Source organism: Pyrgilauda ruficollis, unplaced genomic scaffold (genome assembly GCF_017590135.1).
Source record: "Pyrgilauda ruficollis isolate IOZ18807 unplaced genomic scaffold, ASM1759013v1 scaffold2, whole genome shotgun sequence".
In the NCBI taxonomy this organism is placed as follows: domain Eukaryota; kingdom Metazoa; phylum Chordata; class Aves; order Passeriformes; family Passeridae; genus Pyrgilauda; species Pyrgilauda ruficollis.
The window spans coordinates 25,625,267-25,645,632 of NW_024519206.1; the positions used below are offsets into that span (position 1 = coordinate 25,625,267).

At 45.9% G+C, this 20,366-nt stretch overlaps 1 protein-coding gene across 1 annotated transcript in view; it reads left to right on the top strand.

Annotated features, from left to right (window-relative positions):
* Nucleotides 1-12,756: 12,756 nt before the first annotated feature.
* The window catches only part of EEPD1 (endonuclease/exonuclease/phosphatase family domain containing 1), a 63,927-nt gene continuing 56,317 nt past the window's right edge, over nucleotides 12,757-20,366 (top strand). Inside the window, exon 1 of the mRNA XM_041466471.1 lies at nucleotides 12,757-13,747. Within this exon, the coding sequence (XP_041322405.1) occupies nucleotides 12,894-13,747 (854 nt within the window). The 5' untranslated portion in view covers nucleotides 12,757-12,893. The remainder of the gene's footprint in view (nucleotides 13,748-20,366) is intronic.

A 20,366-nucleotide genomic window follows, 5' to 3' on the forward strand; every position in this document is an offset into this window, starting at 1 on the left:
TCTGACAGGCCACCAGTCTCCCAAAGGCACAAGGTTCTGAGCTACATGGCTCAAGAAACAAGGGGCTGAGCACAAGCAGCAGCCTTCTAGACTGACTCCTTGTTATGAAGGCACAGCATCAGTTGCCAAGTCAGCTCTGAGCACATCTACTCCCTGCAAAAAAGATTGAAGCTCCTGCTCAGATGACTGCTAAGGTTAAATGGAGCGTGGCTGATAGCCCTGAGACCTCAGAAGAGCATGATCTGTTTTATCTCCATTGCAATTTTCATTATGAAACAACATTTCAGGGAACAAAATTATTTTGAAGTGGTAGTTCAATTTGGTTAGCTTCAACTAGCTTAGCAAGCTGGAGGTAGGGGCATTTCAAGATTAAACACACTAAGTTTTTGTTTACAGTTTGGCATGAGGCAAAAATAATGGTAACAGTTCCTCGTTGGGAATCCAAATCCAGCAGTTAAACTTGTGTGCATCTCATCTGTCTCTGTCTCTGAATTCTGATTTATTTTGCCCCCCTAGTCCTTTCCTGACATTTTAAAGCATTAAATGTTAATGTAATTTAGCTCTAATGTGACTGCAGCCTTTAAGAAACACAGCATGCATTTTTGTCACACTCAGAAAGTCTCACAGCAGTGGGAATTTCTTTTCCTTCTGTTTCCTCAAGTTTTGGAACCTCTGTTTCCAAAAGTGATGCCAGCAACCAGTACCTGTGGCCCCGACACATGATGGGAGTGTGACTATGGAATAAACATTAAAATAAACATTTTAAACCTGAACACTTGACCAGAGTGTTATATATCATATAATATCATATTATATCCACTGAGACCTGGGCTATCCTACTAATGCAACCAGTCACAATAAATACAACAAAAATAAATTTTTTTAGATGCTAACAAATGTAATGACCATGAGCTAGCAAGGACTGTTTCATGCAGTACTGGGCAGAACTATAATGTGACTTAAGTGTTTGATATATTTCTTCTGAGGGATGGGAAATCCCATTTGCTGTGGCAGTGGAGATCCTTTTGTGCTGCTTCTCTTCTGGGCCATGCTCTCCAATGAAGAAAATGTTTCTCTCCCAAACCCAGAAGTATCTGTCCCTTTCTGTTCCAAAGTAATACAATCACACATCATGGTATTTGCGTTTGGTCTGTAAGAGCAGTAAGTTACGGGAAAACATTCTCCTTGTCAATTATGGTAACTTCTACAAAGTAGTTGGCTGAAGTTAAACCTTCCTATAATTGCTAGGGCTTCTAAGCACAAACATCCCCTTCACATAGTAATCATAGCAACAAAAAGCCCTCCAACTTTTTAGCAAGGAAATGTTCTATTGTTTCAATTTGCTGTAATTAAAGCCTGCTCTTCGCATTAGAAAATCAAATTCCATTTACAAGATGAATAATTCCCTTGAGTTCTCTTTGCTTCCATTGTTCTGAAGCGATCGAACTTCTCCCTCTTTGGCTAAGGAAGCCCTGCAGGGTTTTTTTCTCTCTTAAAATTAACCCCATATAACACGCAGAGTGAGAGCAGAATAAGAACTCTGTGACGTTGCTGGTTGCAAGCTGCCTTGTTTCTCCTTTTCCAGAGAAGGTACCTCTCCTGCCACAGAAGGTGCTTCCCTTGACTAGAGAGTATCTCTGCTGGACCATTTCAACAGAGCTTTGGTTCAGAACTTGTGAATTTTATTCATACAGTATTAACACTATATCTATTCCTGCAAAATCAGAAATAAATCTTAACTATTTGAGAGCAGATGGATGAGGATTTTTTGTTTGTTTCTTTTTTTTTTTTTTTTTTGATCCAGCTTAGATCACATATCTTCTTTAACTAAAAACTTCCCAGACCATACAGCTGTAAGCTACTTTATAGTTTAAAATGGGATGGTAATCCCCATGGATCTGCAAAGAATGAATATGAAACTATCAATGCCATACAATCTGTGCTCTATTCCCTTTTCTCTCTCTCAATATCTGTGCTCTCTGCAGCTTACCAAATCCTCCCCCAGCTCCTATTTATCACGCCAACAAGTCCAAGACCACAATTTTCTACAAAGCTGCAAAATAATTTAGGTTGAAAGACAGATCATCTGATCTGACCTGCTGGTCCAAGTTACTTGGAACCACATAGAGCTGTGCTTCAAATATCTCCAGGGATGGCAATTACTCTGGACTCCTGCCCTTGGGCTGCACCACTGTCATGGGCATATTTGCAAGGGAAAGATCACTCAGAATTTCTGCTGAAATTTAATACATTTCAAGAGTTCAATGCTATTAAAACTTAATGGCCAGGCCAGGGTTAGCAGTAATGGATTTTCTCCTCTTGCATCCAGGCATAAGGGACTCTCCTCCATTTTAGCAATCCAAGCACTGAATTTGAATCTTAACACAGCTTTAATGCTTCAGAGGCACAGGCAGGTGTCTCTTCCATGTCAGGGAGAGCAAAAATGCTACAGCAGTGAGCTGGCACAGCCTTATGAGCAGAGATGAAGAGGAGATAAAAGTGGGAGCATGCTGGGGTGCCCAGAGAAATCCTTATGCCATCCCATGCTTCCTCATCCAGCTCAGGCTTTGCTGCTGCTCCTCTGCCACTGCTAGCTCCAGGGCATAAACAGCTCTGAGGATCAGAGGTGGATGCCAAGAGAAAGGTGAGTTGGTGGCACAGAAGGTGGGAAGAAAAGCAAATGGTTTCTCCTGGATAATTTACTCCTTGATATTAAATGGACCTAAGTATAAGTCTCTTGTGGTGACACCATATGAGTCAAGAATCTGTAAAATGAAGTCAGAGGCACCTGGGAATGCATTCTGGAGAGTGTTGGATATCTTATCTGTGAGCAGTCTCTGTGGTTCGTCCAGAGATTCAAATAATTGAGCATTAAATATCTGACCATACAAAGTGACACACAATGATGAGTGAAGACCCTTACAGATTATTCCTCTAACAACATAAATCAGTCAAATATTGCAAGTTTTCACACTGTTTTGAAAAAAAAAAAATCCTTAAAAGTTTGCAGTTTGTTTTTAACAATGAGCTTAGAGCAATTGTTTGGCATCACAAATGTCCAAAATTTTGAGCAAGAGCAACTATGCTAACCAAGGAATTTTTGTTGGGATATTCCAATTTTCTAATTTGTTTGTTTGTTTGTTTGTTTTAAAGCTTAATTTAACATTTAAAACCATGATTATAGTTGACTTTTTATTGCATGTTCCAGCTCTGGAATTTGAAACTTCTTGATGCAATATTTTTGAACATTTTGATTTAAAAATGTGAGTTAGAGGAAGCACTGTGAAATTCCTGAATCATGTGAAAGAAACCTGTCTTGACCTTTATATAAACAGATGGTTTTAACAGTTTTCTGTTTGGGTGGGTTTTTTTGTTTGTTTTTGTTTGTTTGTTTTGTTATTGTGGTGGTTTTTCCCCATTTGGTTTATGCTAACACAAATTCTTGTCTTGCCTTTTTGTTTTCATGCACCACGACTGGCCTGATCTCCTGGGAATCTCTAACCCTTCCTGAAATCCAAGGGAAAGAATGTCCCTGCCACTGCTGAGGGACTTGGAAACACTGCAGAGAATTTGTCTCTGGTATCCACTTTGACTTATGATCCTGCAGTGAGTTGGTGGAATGTTTTTGCTGGGCAGTGCACCCGACATTGTCCCTGCCACAGCCTCCACCCAGCAAAACCAAATGAAAGTCAGAGCTTAATGAAGGACAAAACACAGTGCCTTTCTGATTTGAAGGATTTCTTCTCTAACAATGTTTCTTTCATGACTTTTTCTTGTGATACAGAGTTATCATTGTGCCTTAAACAATGACTAGCTTGAATCCAAAGGGAATCTGCAAGTTTGTGTCACCTTATCTAAAAGTATCAAGAAAAGAGAATACAGACAGAGCAAAACTCCTTCCACATTTCTTTTCAACCTATTGCAAAGGTGGTGAGAAGCCTTGAGTGTTTGTCTTTGGAAGAATCAGCCCTTTCAGAATGAGCTGGTGTCAAGATCGATAGATGTGAATGCAGTTTAGTGTCCTTGCCAGTTCTTAGTGTGCATGGCTGCCTGGTTCTCTTTTAACCCGCCTTTCTAAAACCCTTCTGTCCTATACTAGTAGGAGTACCAATGGCAAGCAGTGAAACACCATGAAAAAAAGTTGCAGGTGAAAAAATAAATAGTAGGAGTGATGACTTGGTGAAAATCGGTTTCCCCATCCCTGTGCAGCATAGAGGTGATAGTGCATGTAACAACTGCTTGCTTGGTTAGGGTAAGTCATACCTGGCAAATGTAATGGTCTAAGAGGGGAACTGTGTGTGGGCAGCCTTGTGACTTTGCCAAGGCAATGCTGGATGTCAGGCAGACCAAGGGAATCGGCACATCCAAAGTAGGCACCTGACACTGGGAAGCCCAAGACGCTAGCCAATGAACACCACCATGCAGTCAGCCCTAAGTGTCAATCCTAAGTGTGGAGTGAGTTCTCATCCAGTTTGAGATGGCAATATGGTATATAACCTGAAGGAGCAGCAGCTGTCTTCACAAAGGTGTTTGATTGCCACAGTTTGCATGTGTTCATGCACAGTCAGAAACAGTCAGAGTCAGCAACAGGCACTTTTGGGATGGGCCTTAGTCAGCATAAGTGAGTCATTCATCCAACCATTTCTTCGAGTTTGAACCCACAGAGTGTCCCGTCTTCCTTCTGTCCTGTTTTAGGAGTCATGCTGGTGGGTTACCAGCATTCCCTGATGTCACTTGGTAGGTATCAGGATAGGGATGCCCAGCACCTTTCAGTGTCAGGTGACAAGAACATCCCCTGAATCATGGGAGGAGCACCCCACATGCCATAGCTGCAAGTGCTCAGGTTAAAGGAGACATGCTCCATGACTAATGCGGGAAGAATGTGGCTCGTTTACTGGCTGGCAAGAATGTGTGTGTGACATAGCTTTATGTGATGTGAAGTCAGAATTAATCAACTGCATGCTTCCATCAACTGCTTTGGGACATTTGGGAAAAGGATTAGAACCTGATTTCAGGATACCTGGTGAGATTACTTTTGAAACAGGAGGTGCTGGAGCCACTCCTGGACCACAGCAAAGTCTGAGAATCCATCACAGGAAAAACAGACATCCCACAATACCCAGAACAGTGTTTGCATAGAAATAAGAGCCAACCAATATGTGCTGTGTTGTTTTTGTGGTGAGTCATGGTGGTGAGAACACACCAGGTGAGCAGGAGCCAACGGCCTGCAGAGTGTGGGGAGCTCGTGCTCTGACATAATGCAAAAGCTTGTGTAATGTGGTGACAGCTATTTTTCCTCACGTCTCTTCAAACTTTGACAAAGTCTCTCCAAAACGTGCTGTTTGGCTGGAACAAGGTTGGAGCTGTGGATGTGACCTCAGCCAAAACTTCACACAGAGTAAAAAGAATGCTCTAACATCTCACCTACTTTAAGCCTTTATTTAGGCAGCAAACTCCTCACCCCAGGATGTGCAAGCTTTATTCCTGTCCAACAGAATTTCAAAGTTCCTGTGTTTCCAATTATTAGAGTACATATTATTTGGCATAAGCAAGGACTAGGATCTAGCCTTGAAATATTAAGCTCTTCAGGGCTGTGGGATTTGTTTTGGGAGAACTCTGGTTTTTGCAATGTGTATAACATCTGGCAGCAACTCACCAGTACTTTGGCATGGTGGCTCTAAGCACCATGTTCTTGAGTGCAGCTGTGTCAATGCACAGCTATCTTCCTAATCATGCTGTTGGGATTCGTGAGATAAGCTAGAAACAGACTTTGGTCTCTACTTAATGGGCCACCCTGATGACTCTTATTTACGTTTTTGAGCCTTTCCTGCCCCATCTGTGACTCAGGTATTCTCAATTTGAATGCATGATGTTGATTTCTCCTCCCTAGGTCTCTACCAAAATTCATCTCATCAATTTTGGAATGTCCCTCTGACCTGTGTAGACTCTTGAATTTTGATCCTACCCAGCCAAGTCCTTGCAGGCTTTCTGACTCCACCCACAAACTTTGTAAGTATATGCTCTTTCACACCCTCTGTCATTAATCAGCTTATTCAGTCCTATCCTTCAGGTCGGCCATCCCATCAAATAAAAAAAGTGAGTTTGGTACAGCCATGTTGGTGGGGTTTTTTGAACAGATAATTATCTTCCAAGGACTTTTAAATCCTGTGCCAGGGTCTTTCCAATGATCAAAGCTCAGTTTAGTGGGTCCTTCAGTTTGGTTTTAATTAGCTCAGTGCTGTTCAATTCTAGGTGCTCAGGGATTGCTCAGATGCTTTGCTGCCCATTCCCCAGATGCTGCTGACCTAGCTCACGTGTCTCCTCCAAGCAGCCATCCTACAGGACCTGTTCCTAGAGGAAGACCTCTGTACTGTCTTGCTGTTCTTCCTCCTGCATGCTTTCATTTCAATAAAACCTGGCTCTCAGATGGAGAATCACACGAGTCTATCCTACAAACAGTGCAGGCCCTCCTGCTTGCCTAAATCAGCAGAGCAGCCTTTTGAATCCTTCTGGGCATTTTCCTTTGTCCTCATGGGAATTGGATCAAGCCTTCACTGAAGGTGTTGTAACAACTAGGCAACTTGTGCTGCTTGTCAGGGAGGCTCCTCAGAGAAGTTCAAAGTCTGCTGGGAGTGGTTGAAGCCATTAAACCATTTTAATTGTTGGTACAGGACTTGAAATGTGAGGGACAGATTTTCTCAGGAGAGCATTGCAGAGATGCTAATTTACACAGTGTTCTATGTTTTGTGTGAAAAGTCTTAATCAAAACATTTTCAAAGTTTGATTAAGAAAATTCTTAATCAAAACATTGTTTCATAAACCAGTGACCTGATCCTCAACAGAGCTTTGGTTTTACACTGGGGCTCTATCCTCTGCAGATCTCTGAGAACTTGGGAAACTGGCAATCTGGGACTAAGGGAAAGTTTGACTCTACTTTGTGGTTGATTTTCTTCTCAGCAAACAGAATTTTGTACATGAAGGGGAAAAGACAGGAAACAAACATGGCACAAATAAACCACACAGAGACCTGATTGACCCCTCCTTATATCTGAGAAAATTAGGAGAACTAAGAGTCCAGGTTTTACCTACCTGAATAATTTTAGGGTCTGAAACACAACTGTTTAACGAGCAGAGACTAGCCCCTTTTATAACAAAAAACTCCCAACCAAACCCAAAAAACAAGCCAAAAGCAAACCCCCCAAACAGCAGAAGTTATAAGTAATATATAAGTCTGGGAAGAATTGCAGTGGCTGCTACAGCAACTGCAGAATCACTGAGTTAAAAAGCTGTATGCATGAGTTAACTAACAGTCATTGAACTCTTTGAAAAGTAAAAGGTAAACATGAAATGGATTTCTTACACATTTCTCTAAAATGTGTTAACAAGAAAATTGTGGTAACCTAGTAACTACAGGTAAAGAATAAAATTACAAATTATGCAAAATAGTAATTTATTCAGTTGAGAGGCCGGTGGTCCAACTGCTGATGACCAAAGTGCTGTGTGAAGTGCTGAAAGCTATACTGAACAACCCTTTCCAGAATATTGGTTTATTTCTCCTCTTCTCCTGCTTGGCTCTCGAGGTGCCTAAAATCTTATTGCCTGTATCTTTTCCACAAAAACCCACTTGATGCTTGCCTTTGGGTGGAACCACAGAAAGCTTGCCCCAGGTGAGAGCTTAGGCACCTGGCTCACAAGTCAGCAATTCTGACTCTCCTCCATGCCAGATTCACACAGCAGTGATTTGTGGGCATTTTTACTGGAGGCTTGATGGATTAGGCCTCAAAAAAAACATTAGCTGGGTCACAGCTCCACCACATCCCATGTTTCTCATCTGGGAAGTTCAGGAGATACCACCACTGGAGGCCCAGAGTAGGGAAGCTTCTGTAAGCGTGGCCTGAATGAGTCTGCCTGAGGTCAAGAAAGGACTAGATATTTTAGTTCTTTTCTATCCTTGTGCCCCAAGGGGTATCTGAGTCACTTCAGATGTGGGGCATGAGAATCAAATCCCCACTGCTGTCTATGAAAACTGGAAAATGCATCCCACACTCTGCTGGAGATTGTGTTCTCTAGCTTGGGTTCCTTTTGTTTCCCTCTAGGATGAGCTGTCCTACTGGTGAGCCACTGGTTGAGATCTCCTCTGGAAGGGAGAGGTCTGCATTTCAGACTCAAGCCCAAGCCAAGTCAAGCCCTAATCAAGGTATGAGGATGACTCAGTTCTGCTCACCCTTCTGACTATTTCTCTGTAGGATGTGACACCCGTAACCTGGCAACACAGCGCTGGTGACATCACTTTTTTTGCAACAAATTTGGCAGCTGTATAGAATGCCTTACAGGAAAAAGAGCTCACATCATAGACATTGGATTCCCAAGAAAAAACTCATGTGATTGTGTACTTCGCTGCTCTACTCCTCATCCCTTCCCCAGGGATATTAGAGAGTGGGCTAATTTCAAGCGAATTTGATAGAAGTTAAATGTCTCAAAAGTAGAGAGTTTCTAAAAGAGCCACAAATATTGATGGCCATGTAGAACAGAGATATCCAGATTAGTGACCCCACTGAGAGACTAATGGAGACTCAGTTTTATTAAAAAAGACCAGAAAATCAAAAAAGGAAAGAGCCGCCAAGAACCAGACTTTGTAAGTCCCAGCGCTTATGAAATTGCTAACTCCTACTTGTTATTACTTGTCTTCATAAAAACACTGCCTGTCTTCTCCCTCGGGCATCTGTTACAAGTGTTACTGAAGATGTCCTTGCAGAAAGAAAACAATTATTTTAATAGCTCCCTTTAATAAGAAGGCACTGCAGTTAATCAGCTGCCTTTTCGAGCCCTTGCCCGTTAAGAGCCCAGTGCAGCAGGTCTAAAATACAGGGTGTAAAAGCATGATTGCCAAGCCCCCCAAAGGCTGTGTGAGAGCTGGAAAAGGCACTGCTATCACATGGTGGGCTGGTAGGAACTGCAACTTCTGCCTGAACACTGAAGGCAAACTCTGTGTTTTTCTGTTGAGTAACATCTTCTGGCTCCTTCTATCCCTCCTCATAAAACCCAGTTTATTTGTTTAGAGCCTCTGCAGTGTAGAAGAGGGATGTTAAAAAGTGCAAAAATAGATTAATAGATTCTTTTAAGACCAACTTTAAATGCTAAAAATAAGGCTTTAAAATCCATTGACCTGTAGGCTGATTTTTTGCATCAATTATGCCGAAAGACATTGTTCACCATTACCTGCTCCCACTCCATCAGGTTCAAGCACTTTCACATCATCCTTAAACATTGCATTTATAGGCCTGAAGTACTGCAGAACCTCCTTCAGATGGAAAAGGTTTAGTTTTGTTCTTTCCTCTTTGAAGAATTCCTGCAGGAGGCATTTGAGACCTCCAGTGCTGGCAAGCAGGTGACACAACCCTTCCCCTGCATTTCTCATGTGGCCAGCTGCTCGCTCTGGTGCCACTCAGCTGTCCAAAACCTTTTTCACTACCAATTTAGGGGGAGAGGATGTAAGATGTTCAGTTGAGGAGGGCTTTAGACAGTGGCAAAGCAAGTCCAAGATCAACAAATCGCCACTGGGCAATGATAAAACCATTGTTCTCCAGCTCCTTGCTTTGCAACACTGTCCAGTGAAACACAAAAAGACCCTGCAGGAAGTGTGATGGCTGCTCCCAGGGGCCTTTTGAGGATGTCCCCCCAAACCTCTCACTGCTGGAGCCTGCCTGGCCCTGTGAGGTCCTCCCCAGATTCACACCCTCAGAGCAGTGAAACTCAATTTTGCTGTCACTGAGAGGTTTCTAAGCCAGCCCTGGCCAGCAACCAGCTGCTCAGTAGGCAGTGAGCTGTGGATCCTGAGGAATAAGCCACCCACGGTGTCTCAGGGCCCTCTAAACCTGTTGGGGCTGACGGAGATTCAGGAATCCTGGATTCATGGCCCCTTGCCAGGATAGGTGCCAAGCAGACCAGGCAGGCTACCTGCCAGCCAGTGATCACCAGGAGACCCTGATCAATCCATCTCTTCTTGAATAAATTTACATACACTGAGCTCAGGATTGGATCAAAGATAAAATCTAGTATCTACCTGGGTTTCACGAGATTTATTTTCTGTTGCCTGCACTGGCTGTCAATAATATTGCCATTGTTTTTTCAATAATTTACTGACTGAACCTCATTTTAATGGATTGCCTCAAATTAATAGATTACCTAACACTGATGTCAGGCCAGTTGATTGATTTTTCTTTCCTTTGTTTTCTGTTTAACTTTTCAAGACCTTTTCACATCTTTTGGTGCTTTCCTGAAATGTGCCAAAGGTTGACTCAGATCTCAGTAAGCTTCCTGTAACTGTCAACAACAACAAAAAATATGGGTATGGGGCTAATGGAATGATAATCTCCTCATTCTCCTCCCCAGCCCATATTTCACATTAGCATGAGGCCATACTCAGGATTAGGTGATGGGACACTTGTTGCATCCCTCAGCTGCATCCAGTCTCACAGGTTATTTTGGTGCTGCAGATTCAAGAAATGTTGCGTAGTTGCTGTCAACAGAAAGTGCTGGACAAAAGGGACATCTATTTTCTTTCTGAAGATGCTCCTGCCTTTTTTTTCTTAAACACAGAAAACCTAGTGCTGCCTGCAATGTAGATGATGCCTCAGATGGATTTTGGGGCTTTTCAGCTTCAAAACTTAGTTAATGAGCCTGGATCAATGCAAAACAACCTGCTGTAGAAAGCAAAAGAGTGTGTTCTCCATTGAGATAACAGCTTGTGGAGCTATTACTGTAATAATACTGCCTTGCAAAGAATACTCATTTCAATGGTTAATTGTTTCCAGCTCTGTGCTGGTATCGTCCCAGCAGGAACAGGCCCAGCATGACTTCTGCTGCATTGGCCGCTGCTATCACAGCGCACAGAGCGCTTTCCAGCAGACGTGGAAGCATTTAATCACCTAAGCGAGAACTTGCTGCGCTCCACCAGCCAGCAGAGAGCCAATGCCCTAATGCAGCCCGTGCCCTAATGCAGCCAGCACCATTCCCGTAATGACAATTTGCTAACTCCACTGCTGGGGCGAGCAGAAGGGAAATGTGCGATGCGCAGCAGAGTATCCGGAGCCAGGGTTAAAGCGCCCGCGTCCCTGTGCAGTCTGAGAGCCTCGTAAAGCCTGGTGCAGCCTGCGCTCCCTTAAGCACATCACATTGTCTTCGACAAGAAGCTGAATAAATGTAACTTTTTATTTCAGGTGGATCCAAATCATTTCCATTAGCTTGCCATGAAAAATACATGTACAAGCTGCTATTGCAAGTGGTTTCATATTCATTAGAGGGCCAACCAAGAGTCTTGGTGTTGAAAATACATATGTACCATATTCTATACAGCTAAAACAAATACAGAGAGAGAGACTGTCAGCACCAGGCAGCATCAGGGCGCATAGCTGGCATCTGCAATCATATATTTGCTCTTTCTTTCAATTCCCCCTTCCTTTCAATTACACCCACCGATTATATTTCGATTCATTGACATTGCAGTCACTCCTGTGTGGGCACAGTCAAGCTAGTTTCAAATGAGCTAATTTGGCTACAGATAACATTGCAGACAGTGCAGCATGGGACTGGATGCAGTAGAAACTGGGTAAATATTTCAGTGGCTTCACCAAAATGTGTCGTGGCGGGTTGCTGTGGCTCTCAGTGCTCGAACAAACTACGTTAAAGCCAGCTGAGGCACATAGGCAATACATAGCCACGATTTTGATGCAGAATGAGGTTACTCTCAGGGAAGGGCTGGGCATGCTGCGGACCACTACCCCGGCTGAGGCAGATCTAGTATATAGATCTAATGTGTCCAAAAGCATCATTCTGTGGGGAGTTTCAGTTTGTTCAGCACTCTTGTAATTGTTTGCGATATTAAAAGAAAAAAAAAAAAAAAAGGAAAAAAGAAAGGAAAAAATGCAGGCTTTACCCCGATGTATAAAAGCATAGTGCCTGCAGGAGCACAAAACCAGTGCAGATGACTGATGAGGCTTTCATGAGGTCTAAAAACACACCTATGCCCCCTGAGATGCAGCGACGAGCCCAGGGAACTTCTGGGATAGTAATGCTGCAAGGAGCGTCTAAACAAACACCTGAGACCTCAGCGTCCTTTCACCTGGAGACGGAAAAAGCCTGCCCTCAGCGGCCAGGCGACAGCGCTGGGGACGTTCTTAGTCCCCCTGCGCCCACGCGGGAAGGAGGAGGAGGTCAACCTTCCTCTTTCTCCGAGCCCCGCCGGCGCTGGGGCCGGGGCCGTGTCCCCTCCGCCGGGAGTCCCGGGGCGCCGCTCCCCGCCCCGCCCGCTGCACTCGGGGCAGCAGATGTTGACGCGGGACTCGGTGATCTCGATGCGCAGGTACTGCCGCAGGCAGGCCCCGCACGACCGGTGCGGGCACGACAGCAGCCGCGGCGCGTTCTCCGCCGGCTGCCGCACCAGGCACAGCGGGCACTCCAGCTCCTCCTCGCCCTCCGGGACCACCGGAGCCTCCTCGGGGGGCGGTGGCGGCGGCGGCGGCCCCGCCTCGCCCGGCCGAGGGGCGGGGGCTCCCGCAGAGCTACTACTACCGCCGGCGGGGCGCGGGGCAGCGGCGGCTGCGAGCGCCGGGGGCCGGAGCGGGGCCGGGCGGGCAGAGGCTGCGGAGGCTCCTCCTGCGCCGGAGAGAGGCAGTGCCCGGGGAGAAGGAGGAGAAGAAGAACGAGGAAAGGCGCGGGGGCCCCTCGGCGGGGCGAAGGGTTCCGCTGAGCGGGCGGCTGTGGCGGAGCGGGGTCTGTCCGCAGCTGCCCCGCCGCCGGCTGCCCGCGGGGGTCCATGAGTCGCGGGCGGGCAGCCCCGGCAGCGCCCCGCGCCCGCTCCCCCGGCTCCGGCAGCGGCCCGTGGCGGCGGTGAGATGGGGGGCAGCCTGGGCTGCCACCGCTCCATCCCCCGCGACCCGGCCGACCTGTGCCACAGCCGCAAGTTCAGCGCGGCGTGCAACTTCAGCAACATCCTCGTCAACCAGGAGAGGCTCAACATCAACACGGCCACGGAGGAGGAGCTGATGACCCTGCCCGGGGTCACCCGAGTGGTGGCCCAGAACATCGTGGAGTACCGCGAGTACATCGGCGGCTTCAAGAAAGTGGAGGACCTGGCGCTGGTGAGCGGGGTGGGGGCGGCCAAGCTGGAGCAGGTGAAGTTCGAGATCTGCGTGAGCAGCAAGGGCAGCTCGGCGCAACACTCGCCCAGCTCCGTGCGCAAGGACCCGGCCTCTGAGCACCACCTGTCCGCCACCAAGATCAACATCAATACGGCCACCCCGGCACAGCTCATGAGCATCCGTGGCATCACTGAAAAGATCGCCAACAGCATTGTGGACTACCGTAAAGAGCATGGGCCCTTCAAAAGTATCGAGGACCTGGTGAGGATGGACTGCATCAATTCCTCCTTTCTGGACAAAATCAGGCACCAGATTTTTGCAGAGCGCTCCAGGCCCCCTTCAACAAATACCAATGGTGGCCTCAACTTCACGGCCAAGCCTCACCCCAGCCCCACCTCTCTAAGCCTCCAGAGCGAGGACTTGGACTTTCCTCCCGGGGGTCCAACCCAGATCATATCCACTCGTCCCTCTGTGGAGATGTTTGGGGGGGTGAGAGATGGCAGACCTGTCTTCAGGGTGGCAACGTGGAACCTGCAAAGCTGCTCCACTGAGAAGGCAAACAACCCAGGCGTGCGGGAGGTGGTGTGCATGACGCTGCTGGAGAACAGGTAAGAGGCAGCACCCGGCCTGCAGGCCCAGCTCCACGCAGGATTGTAGGCTCATGCCTTTGAGGTTTGGGCACTGTAGAGTCTTGTTGTGATCCTAGTGGGACTCACTCCTTCCTGAGATTACTAAATGTTTCCCACTTCTTGCATGAAACTGTGTTTGAGTCGTAACACTGGGACTGTAGTGGCTGTCCCTCCATAGAGCTGCTGTGATCCTCGATAGGCAGTGGAGCTCCTGAGGAGGGGGGTGTGTGTGCACACAGCTGTGCAGGGGGGACTGGGCTGTTGCAGTCACCTTAGGCCTGTTAATGGTTGGTCAGGGATTGTTTCTCCATTAAGAGCCTTTTGAACGTGTCATGGAGAGCTGTTCCTGCCAGAAGCTGGGGGGCAGTAGCAGGAGAAGGGCTGTGTAACAGGTGTGGAATGCCACAGCTCGTCCCACAAGGGTGACACAGCTTGTTAATGAGTGGTCATGGGGCATCTCCTGAGCCGGAGGGACTGCTCATCCCTGGGGGTATGAGACATGGAGCACCTGCCTGGGGAGGCTTTGCTGTCCTTGTGTCAGGCTTTGTGCCCTGACTGCACTGAGCACTTGGTGGTGTGGCAGACAGGGTGGTACTTCAGGTGTTAATGCGAAGCTGAGTGTTTGAGTTTTGTTTTTTGTGTGTAATTGGGCAAGAGTGCTGGGGATATCTGCCATACTAAACTTTCTGCTGGACACAGAAATGTAGATTGCAGTAAGTATTTTGAAATAACTCTAGCCTATTTCTTTTCATGTGTCAAATCTGTCCCAGCTGATCTGACATTTAGTTTACAACAGAGGTAAAGTTACTTTTCTCTCAGGCTGTGACTCAGACTTCCAGCAGGAAATGAATATGGGCAGGGGACTCTTGGGCTTCTGCAAAAGGGATGTTGTGGGGAGGGGAAGTGCTCATGAGCTGTTATCTCTGTCCTTTTCCAATAATACGCTGAATAACAGCTCTTGTCGGTGCGGTTGCAGAGGTCAGGCATGCGAGCAGGATGGTGACAGTGATATGAAATCCTGTGCTGCAGTACAGTATTTGTGGCCAGGGGTACCTCTGCTGTGCACTGCTTGGGAGCCTGATGGTCCCTCATAGGAAACATCTATCATCTCACAGCCACCACTGTTTGATACCCAAAATGAAGATGGTAGACCAGCAGGGTTATTGAGATGTTACACTGATGGCTTCAGCCTAACATCTGTCAGTATTCTGCTTTGCTAGTTCAGGTATCCTGTGCTTCCCCCTTTGTCTCTACTCTCTCTTGCTCTTTTTTCTTTTGGTGGTTTTTTTTTGTTGTTGTTTGTTTGTTTTGTTTTTTCTTTGTTTGTTTTGGTAAGCAGGTTTGGAAGAAAAGTGACTTTAGTGATTTATTTATGTGCTTTATGTATGTATATAAGGAATTTTTAAGGACCTCATCCAGTAAAGTGCTAACTGTCACTTCTGCAACTTCAACATTTTGGGGGAAAAAGCTCCAAACAAGATGGCCCACCTATTACAAAAACCAGGATCATGTAGTGGCTTATTAAATAAAGGTGCCTTAGCCCAAACTGGCCATTGTGTGTGCAGAGTGTGGCCCTAGAAGTTTGTTTAATTTTTGCCTTTAGACTGCATGGTGCTCAGTTTCTGTGCAGCTTAGCCAACAGGCCCTTAGTTGTGCTGGGTGCTGTAAAATGTCTCCTGGATACTTTGAAGTTTCAAAGGAGCCTGGTAGAAGTACTTGTTTTTGTTCTGTTTTATTGCACATATCTGTGTCATCAATCACACAGGGTGAGTACGATGCAATTGTTTTCTGTACTTGATCCAATTTGTGATAATGTGAGAAGCAGGAAAGAAATGAGAGCAATGTGCATCCACAGACAAGCCTGCAAAACTTCCCTGGGAAAATAAATGTGGGAACAGAAAAAAGCAACACTATGCAGGAAAAATATATACATTGGGAAAAGCTATACTCAGCAACTCAGGGAGAAATTTCCTCTTGCTTGTGTGAGCATTGCTGGGGTCAGTGGAGCTTTGCAGCTGTAAAACAGCCTCAGCTGAGGCCAGAAATTGCCTTCATTCTGCTTTTTGGGCTCCATGGTCTCACTCCCAGCTCAGGTTGTGTACCCTGGGAATGGACAGAATGCCTTGCAAACTAATCTTTGCCCAGGTAAATCAACGTCAGTAGACAGTCAGCTGGAGAAATTCACCTCTTGCTTCTCCAAGCAAGAATATATCACTGGGGCTCGCCAGCACTCACAGCCTCACAAAATCCATGGGTGTGTTTTCAAGGTGCTCTGTGGGTGTCCCACATGTGTTGCTCAAGTCTCCAGCTGTGACCCACGCTGGAGGTGGATCTGAAAGCTCTTTGGCCTGACAGTAGGTGCTCTCGTGAGCTGTGCTAATGGGCACCTGCTTGCTGCTGCCCTGATGTGCAGGAATAAGGGTGCTCCTTCATGCTGGTTCCTTATAGTCAGGGCTGGTCTCAGGTAGTCCGGGATGCTCTCAGGAGCTGGAGTACTGTCTTGTTGCAGTACATACAGCTGGAGGAGCTGCCTCACCTGGTTTCTTAAGTCCAGAAATAAAGCACAGCAAGTCAAGAAGATTAGTAAAACTGTGTAAAGAGAAGCAAAGAATCTAGATTTTATGTATTGGGGACTTTTGTGCCAGTTAAAAGGCTTGCTTTGGGCCTTGCCTTGGGGTTTGCTTTTTAAAATTTTGTTGGTTGGTTGGGTTTTTTTGTGTTTTAATGACCTGGTCACAGCAAGTAGCTTTAAAACCTCTTGGGGTTGTTCTTTCAGGTGTTAACAACAGGGAAAAGTACTGCCTCTTTCCAGGTGAGGCTAGAGGCTATGCTCCTCCTGTCTTCCAGCCCTTTGCATTAAGGGAACAGTTGTGCAGGAAGGAAAGAGGGCCGGATTTTCATTCAAGCTAAACAAAAAGCAAGAAAATGTCATATTGTAACCTACTGAAGGGAGGAAAAAAAAAAAAAAACCTAATTCAAAGTCTCATACTTGTTCCCAGAAGTGCTAAATTTCTGAAGAGCAGTGAAGGGAATGTACACTAAATCAGTAAGCATGACTACTACTGCTAAGCTATTTTGAAATTCATTGCTGTAGTGCAAAAATAATGAAATACAGCAAGGTCCTCACCCTCTTTTCTCATATTACAAGGATCTATGTTTATCACAGTGTTTGAAGTGAAGGAGCGAGGTGTTTTCATTCAGAGGACTAGAGGGTAATTTTAGAATAGCTTAGCATGATGAACGAGGAGGCGAGCATGACACATAATTAGATTGAAGTATCAAGTCTGGGGTGAGTTTGCCCAAACCTGCAGTGTTTCTTGCAGGTGTTGTTCTGAAAATCTGGGATTTATTGACAGAGAGTTGGTCTGTCTTGGGGATGCAGGTCATCCCCTCTATCTGACCTCCATGTCCTCCCCATTCTCAGGGGGAATGAGGGAACCGACTGCTTCTTCTCACCAAAAAAAATAAAGAAAAATGTAGGGTAAGAGCAGCACGGATTAAAAGGGCAAGTTCAGGTCAAAGGCAGCAAGTGTTTTTGTGGAGAATATGTAGCCCCATCTTCCCAACCCCAGAGGATGTTTCCTCTGGACAAGGACAGTGGAAGCACCCTAGAACTGTCCCATACACCAGGTCCATAGGGAAGGGTACTTTTGCCACTCCTTATCCACACCTGCCTCAGGCCTGTCCCTCCTTGCCATAAACTGAGCTCGTGGCCCCTGTGACACCCTGTGACACCCTGTGCCTGCTTTCTGTGGCTGTCAGGGTGCCAGCTGGATGATCCCATGAAGAAGTGTGGGGCAGGCATGAGCAACACCGACAGACAGGGCACTGTAAAGGTGTGTCTTTGTGCTTCAAAGGCTGCAAGTAGCCAAGGGCAGTGATCAGCTGTGCACCTTCCCCAGCATGGTTTCCAGTGGAGGTTTTCCAACTGGTTTTCATGATGCTTTGTAATACTGAGCAGCAACTTTGTGAAGACCTCTTAACTTTTTTTTTTTTTTTCCCTTGGAAACACACTTTGTAGTTGACTGAATGAAAATTGATAGGGGGTGTGAAGGCCAGAACTTGTACTCTATCTAAAGGAGGGGGACCGTGTGTCAAGATGATTGTGCGTCCAAAGGCCCACAGAGCCCAGCTCCTCTTCCTTTCAGATGTCAAGCAGTTCAAGCTGTTGTTTCCTTCTGCTGCTTTCTTTGGGCAGCTTCTTGGTGTGGTTACATCTTCTACATGCAAAAAGTGTAAGTAATAAAGCCTTAACACTTGTCACAAAAACTGCAGAACCACAGAAGAGCTCAAGTTGAAAGTGATCTCAGAATATCATCTGACCCATCCTTTCCTGGAGAGGGGAGCCTGGATGAAATTATCTATCCCTGTATCCAGTCACACAGGCTAGAGATTTGAAAACCTCTTCTTCATCCCTAGGAGGTTGTTCCAGTGATTGACTCTTTTCACTTTAAAAAAAGTTATAGCTTGCATGTCCCTGGAGTAATAAATACAAATAGCAGTATAAGGTTTGTACTTAGCACTGGTGGGGTTTTTTCTTGGCATGGACAGCAAGCCTTAGGAACATGTCAGTCCTTTTTCCTTCTCAAGGTTTGTAACTGGTGAGCTGTTTTCAGTTTGGTTAAACAGAAACATAGAGGTCTCTCAAAGGCAAGAAATTAATCTCAATTTTTGTGTCTGGGACTTAAATCAGTGTTCCAGCTGGGGGAACAATAGGTAAACCTCAGCCCAAAATTGCTTCCTGGGAGGCAGTGGGTGGACAGGTAAGCCCTGGGTAACCCTTGCTGTGCCACCATGCTTGAAAGTTCCTCTTCTTAACCTTACCTGCCCCAGGAGACCTTAAGCACATCCTCTTGTCACCTAATAAAAAGAGAGCTTTCTGAGCCAGCCTCTGAAGCAGTCTCTTCCTATTAAGACATGAGGAAAAGTTAATCTTGCTCTGGCCCCTGCACTAGGTGCTGGAGGCAGGAGAACCACTTTTGCCATTGTTCCCCTACACTAAATAACAGGGTGGGACTTGTACTTTCCTCTCCAGTCTCTTGGTCTGGGCTGAGAGGTGTGGTTTTACAAGGGGCAGCTCTTTGCTACTGGGCCTTGTTAATTTACTTGGGAAGGGGTATGGTGTGGTACCTTGCCTCCAGGAAAGTATTGGGTTTCCCATCAAGACAATGGAAAAAGATTACACCCCCATGGAGCAGACATCATGTAATTTATCATGGTAGTAGTGATGGGTGTACTTGCACACTTCAGAGGCTCATCACCAGCTTGTATTTGTTGTTTCTATGCTGTTGCTGAAGCTCCCAGTGGTTGGTAAAAGTCCTGAAGTGCGTCTGTTTTATATCTCTTTGTAAAGCTACGTGGTTTTTCCTCCATTGGGTTAGGCTGGAGCCTTGCCAAGAATAATTCCCCTGCAGGAAAAGATCAGGAAAGAGGGCCTGGCCCGAGTAACCTGACCATGCTAATAAGTCTTAAACAGCAGAAGAACAAATACACCCTCTTCTCCTTATGTAATACAGAGGAAATCCTGCCTCCTCTAACTTCGGAGAAAACTTAAGAAAAAAAGGAATTGTTAGATGATATCATTTATGTGTACTTCACAAAGGATTTTAATGAGCAGTAGAAAAAATTATGCATATAAAGCCACCATTATTTTGTCCTCTGATACCTCAGAGGACAAAATGTGGGGTGATGGAAGAGCTGTTGTTTTGGGGATTGGCTTTTTTGTTGGTTTTTTTTGGCCTCCACCTGCATGAGACAATGATGTTTTACCTACTGGAGACTAGTGGGAGTCTTGAACTGCCTTCTGCATACCATGTGGCATGGGAAAGCAGTAGGTCACACCTGGAGATTTGTATTTTCCAGTGAAATAAAACTCGACTCATTTACTCCTGTTCAGGATTTGGTCCATTCCTTTGCCTGTGTAAAATCACATGAAGCTGCCAAGCTTAATGCTAAAGAGCACTGCCCTCTCCCTGGGGTTAGGACTCCTCTGAGGTACTCTGCCCTCTCCCTGGGGTTAGGACTCCTCTCTCGTTTTGGAGAGCGATTCCAGCCCCTTTCAGGACTGCTGCTGGGGGAGCAGGTGATATCAGTTTCAAATTAATAAAATAACACATTAATTGAATTCCATTTCCAAACTTTTGCTTCACAGGGATGCAGTACTGAGCCCCTCTACGAGGTACAAGGGCATCACCTGCTCCTCCTGAAGGAGGTGGGTTGCTTGTTTGAGATACTTTGCAGCTCCTGGGTTTTTGCAGGAGAGATTAAAAGCAGTGGGTGGACTTGCAGCAAGACTGTGGAGGGTGTACGCCATCCCTGTGGCCGGACACTTGGAGAAGGCATCTGGAGCCACGTGCTCTGCAGGAGATCTCGGGGGTGAATGCACTGAGCTAGCTGCTTGATCCTGCTTGGTCTCTGTTGCCACAGCCCCACAGCTTTCCTTCCTCAGACATGACATAGGAATGTAGGACAGACCCTTGAAATTACCCCTGAGTAGCCTTTCCAGGGATTTTCTGTTTTAAGTGGAGATCTGGGCATTGTTTTAACTTTGCACAATTGCAGTTTCAGCGTATTTCCTGAACATTCAAGAGCTGTATCC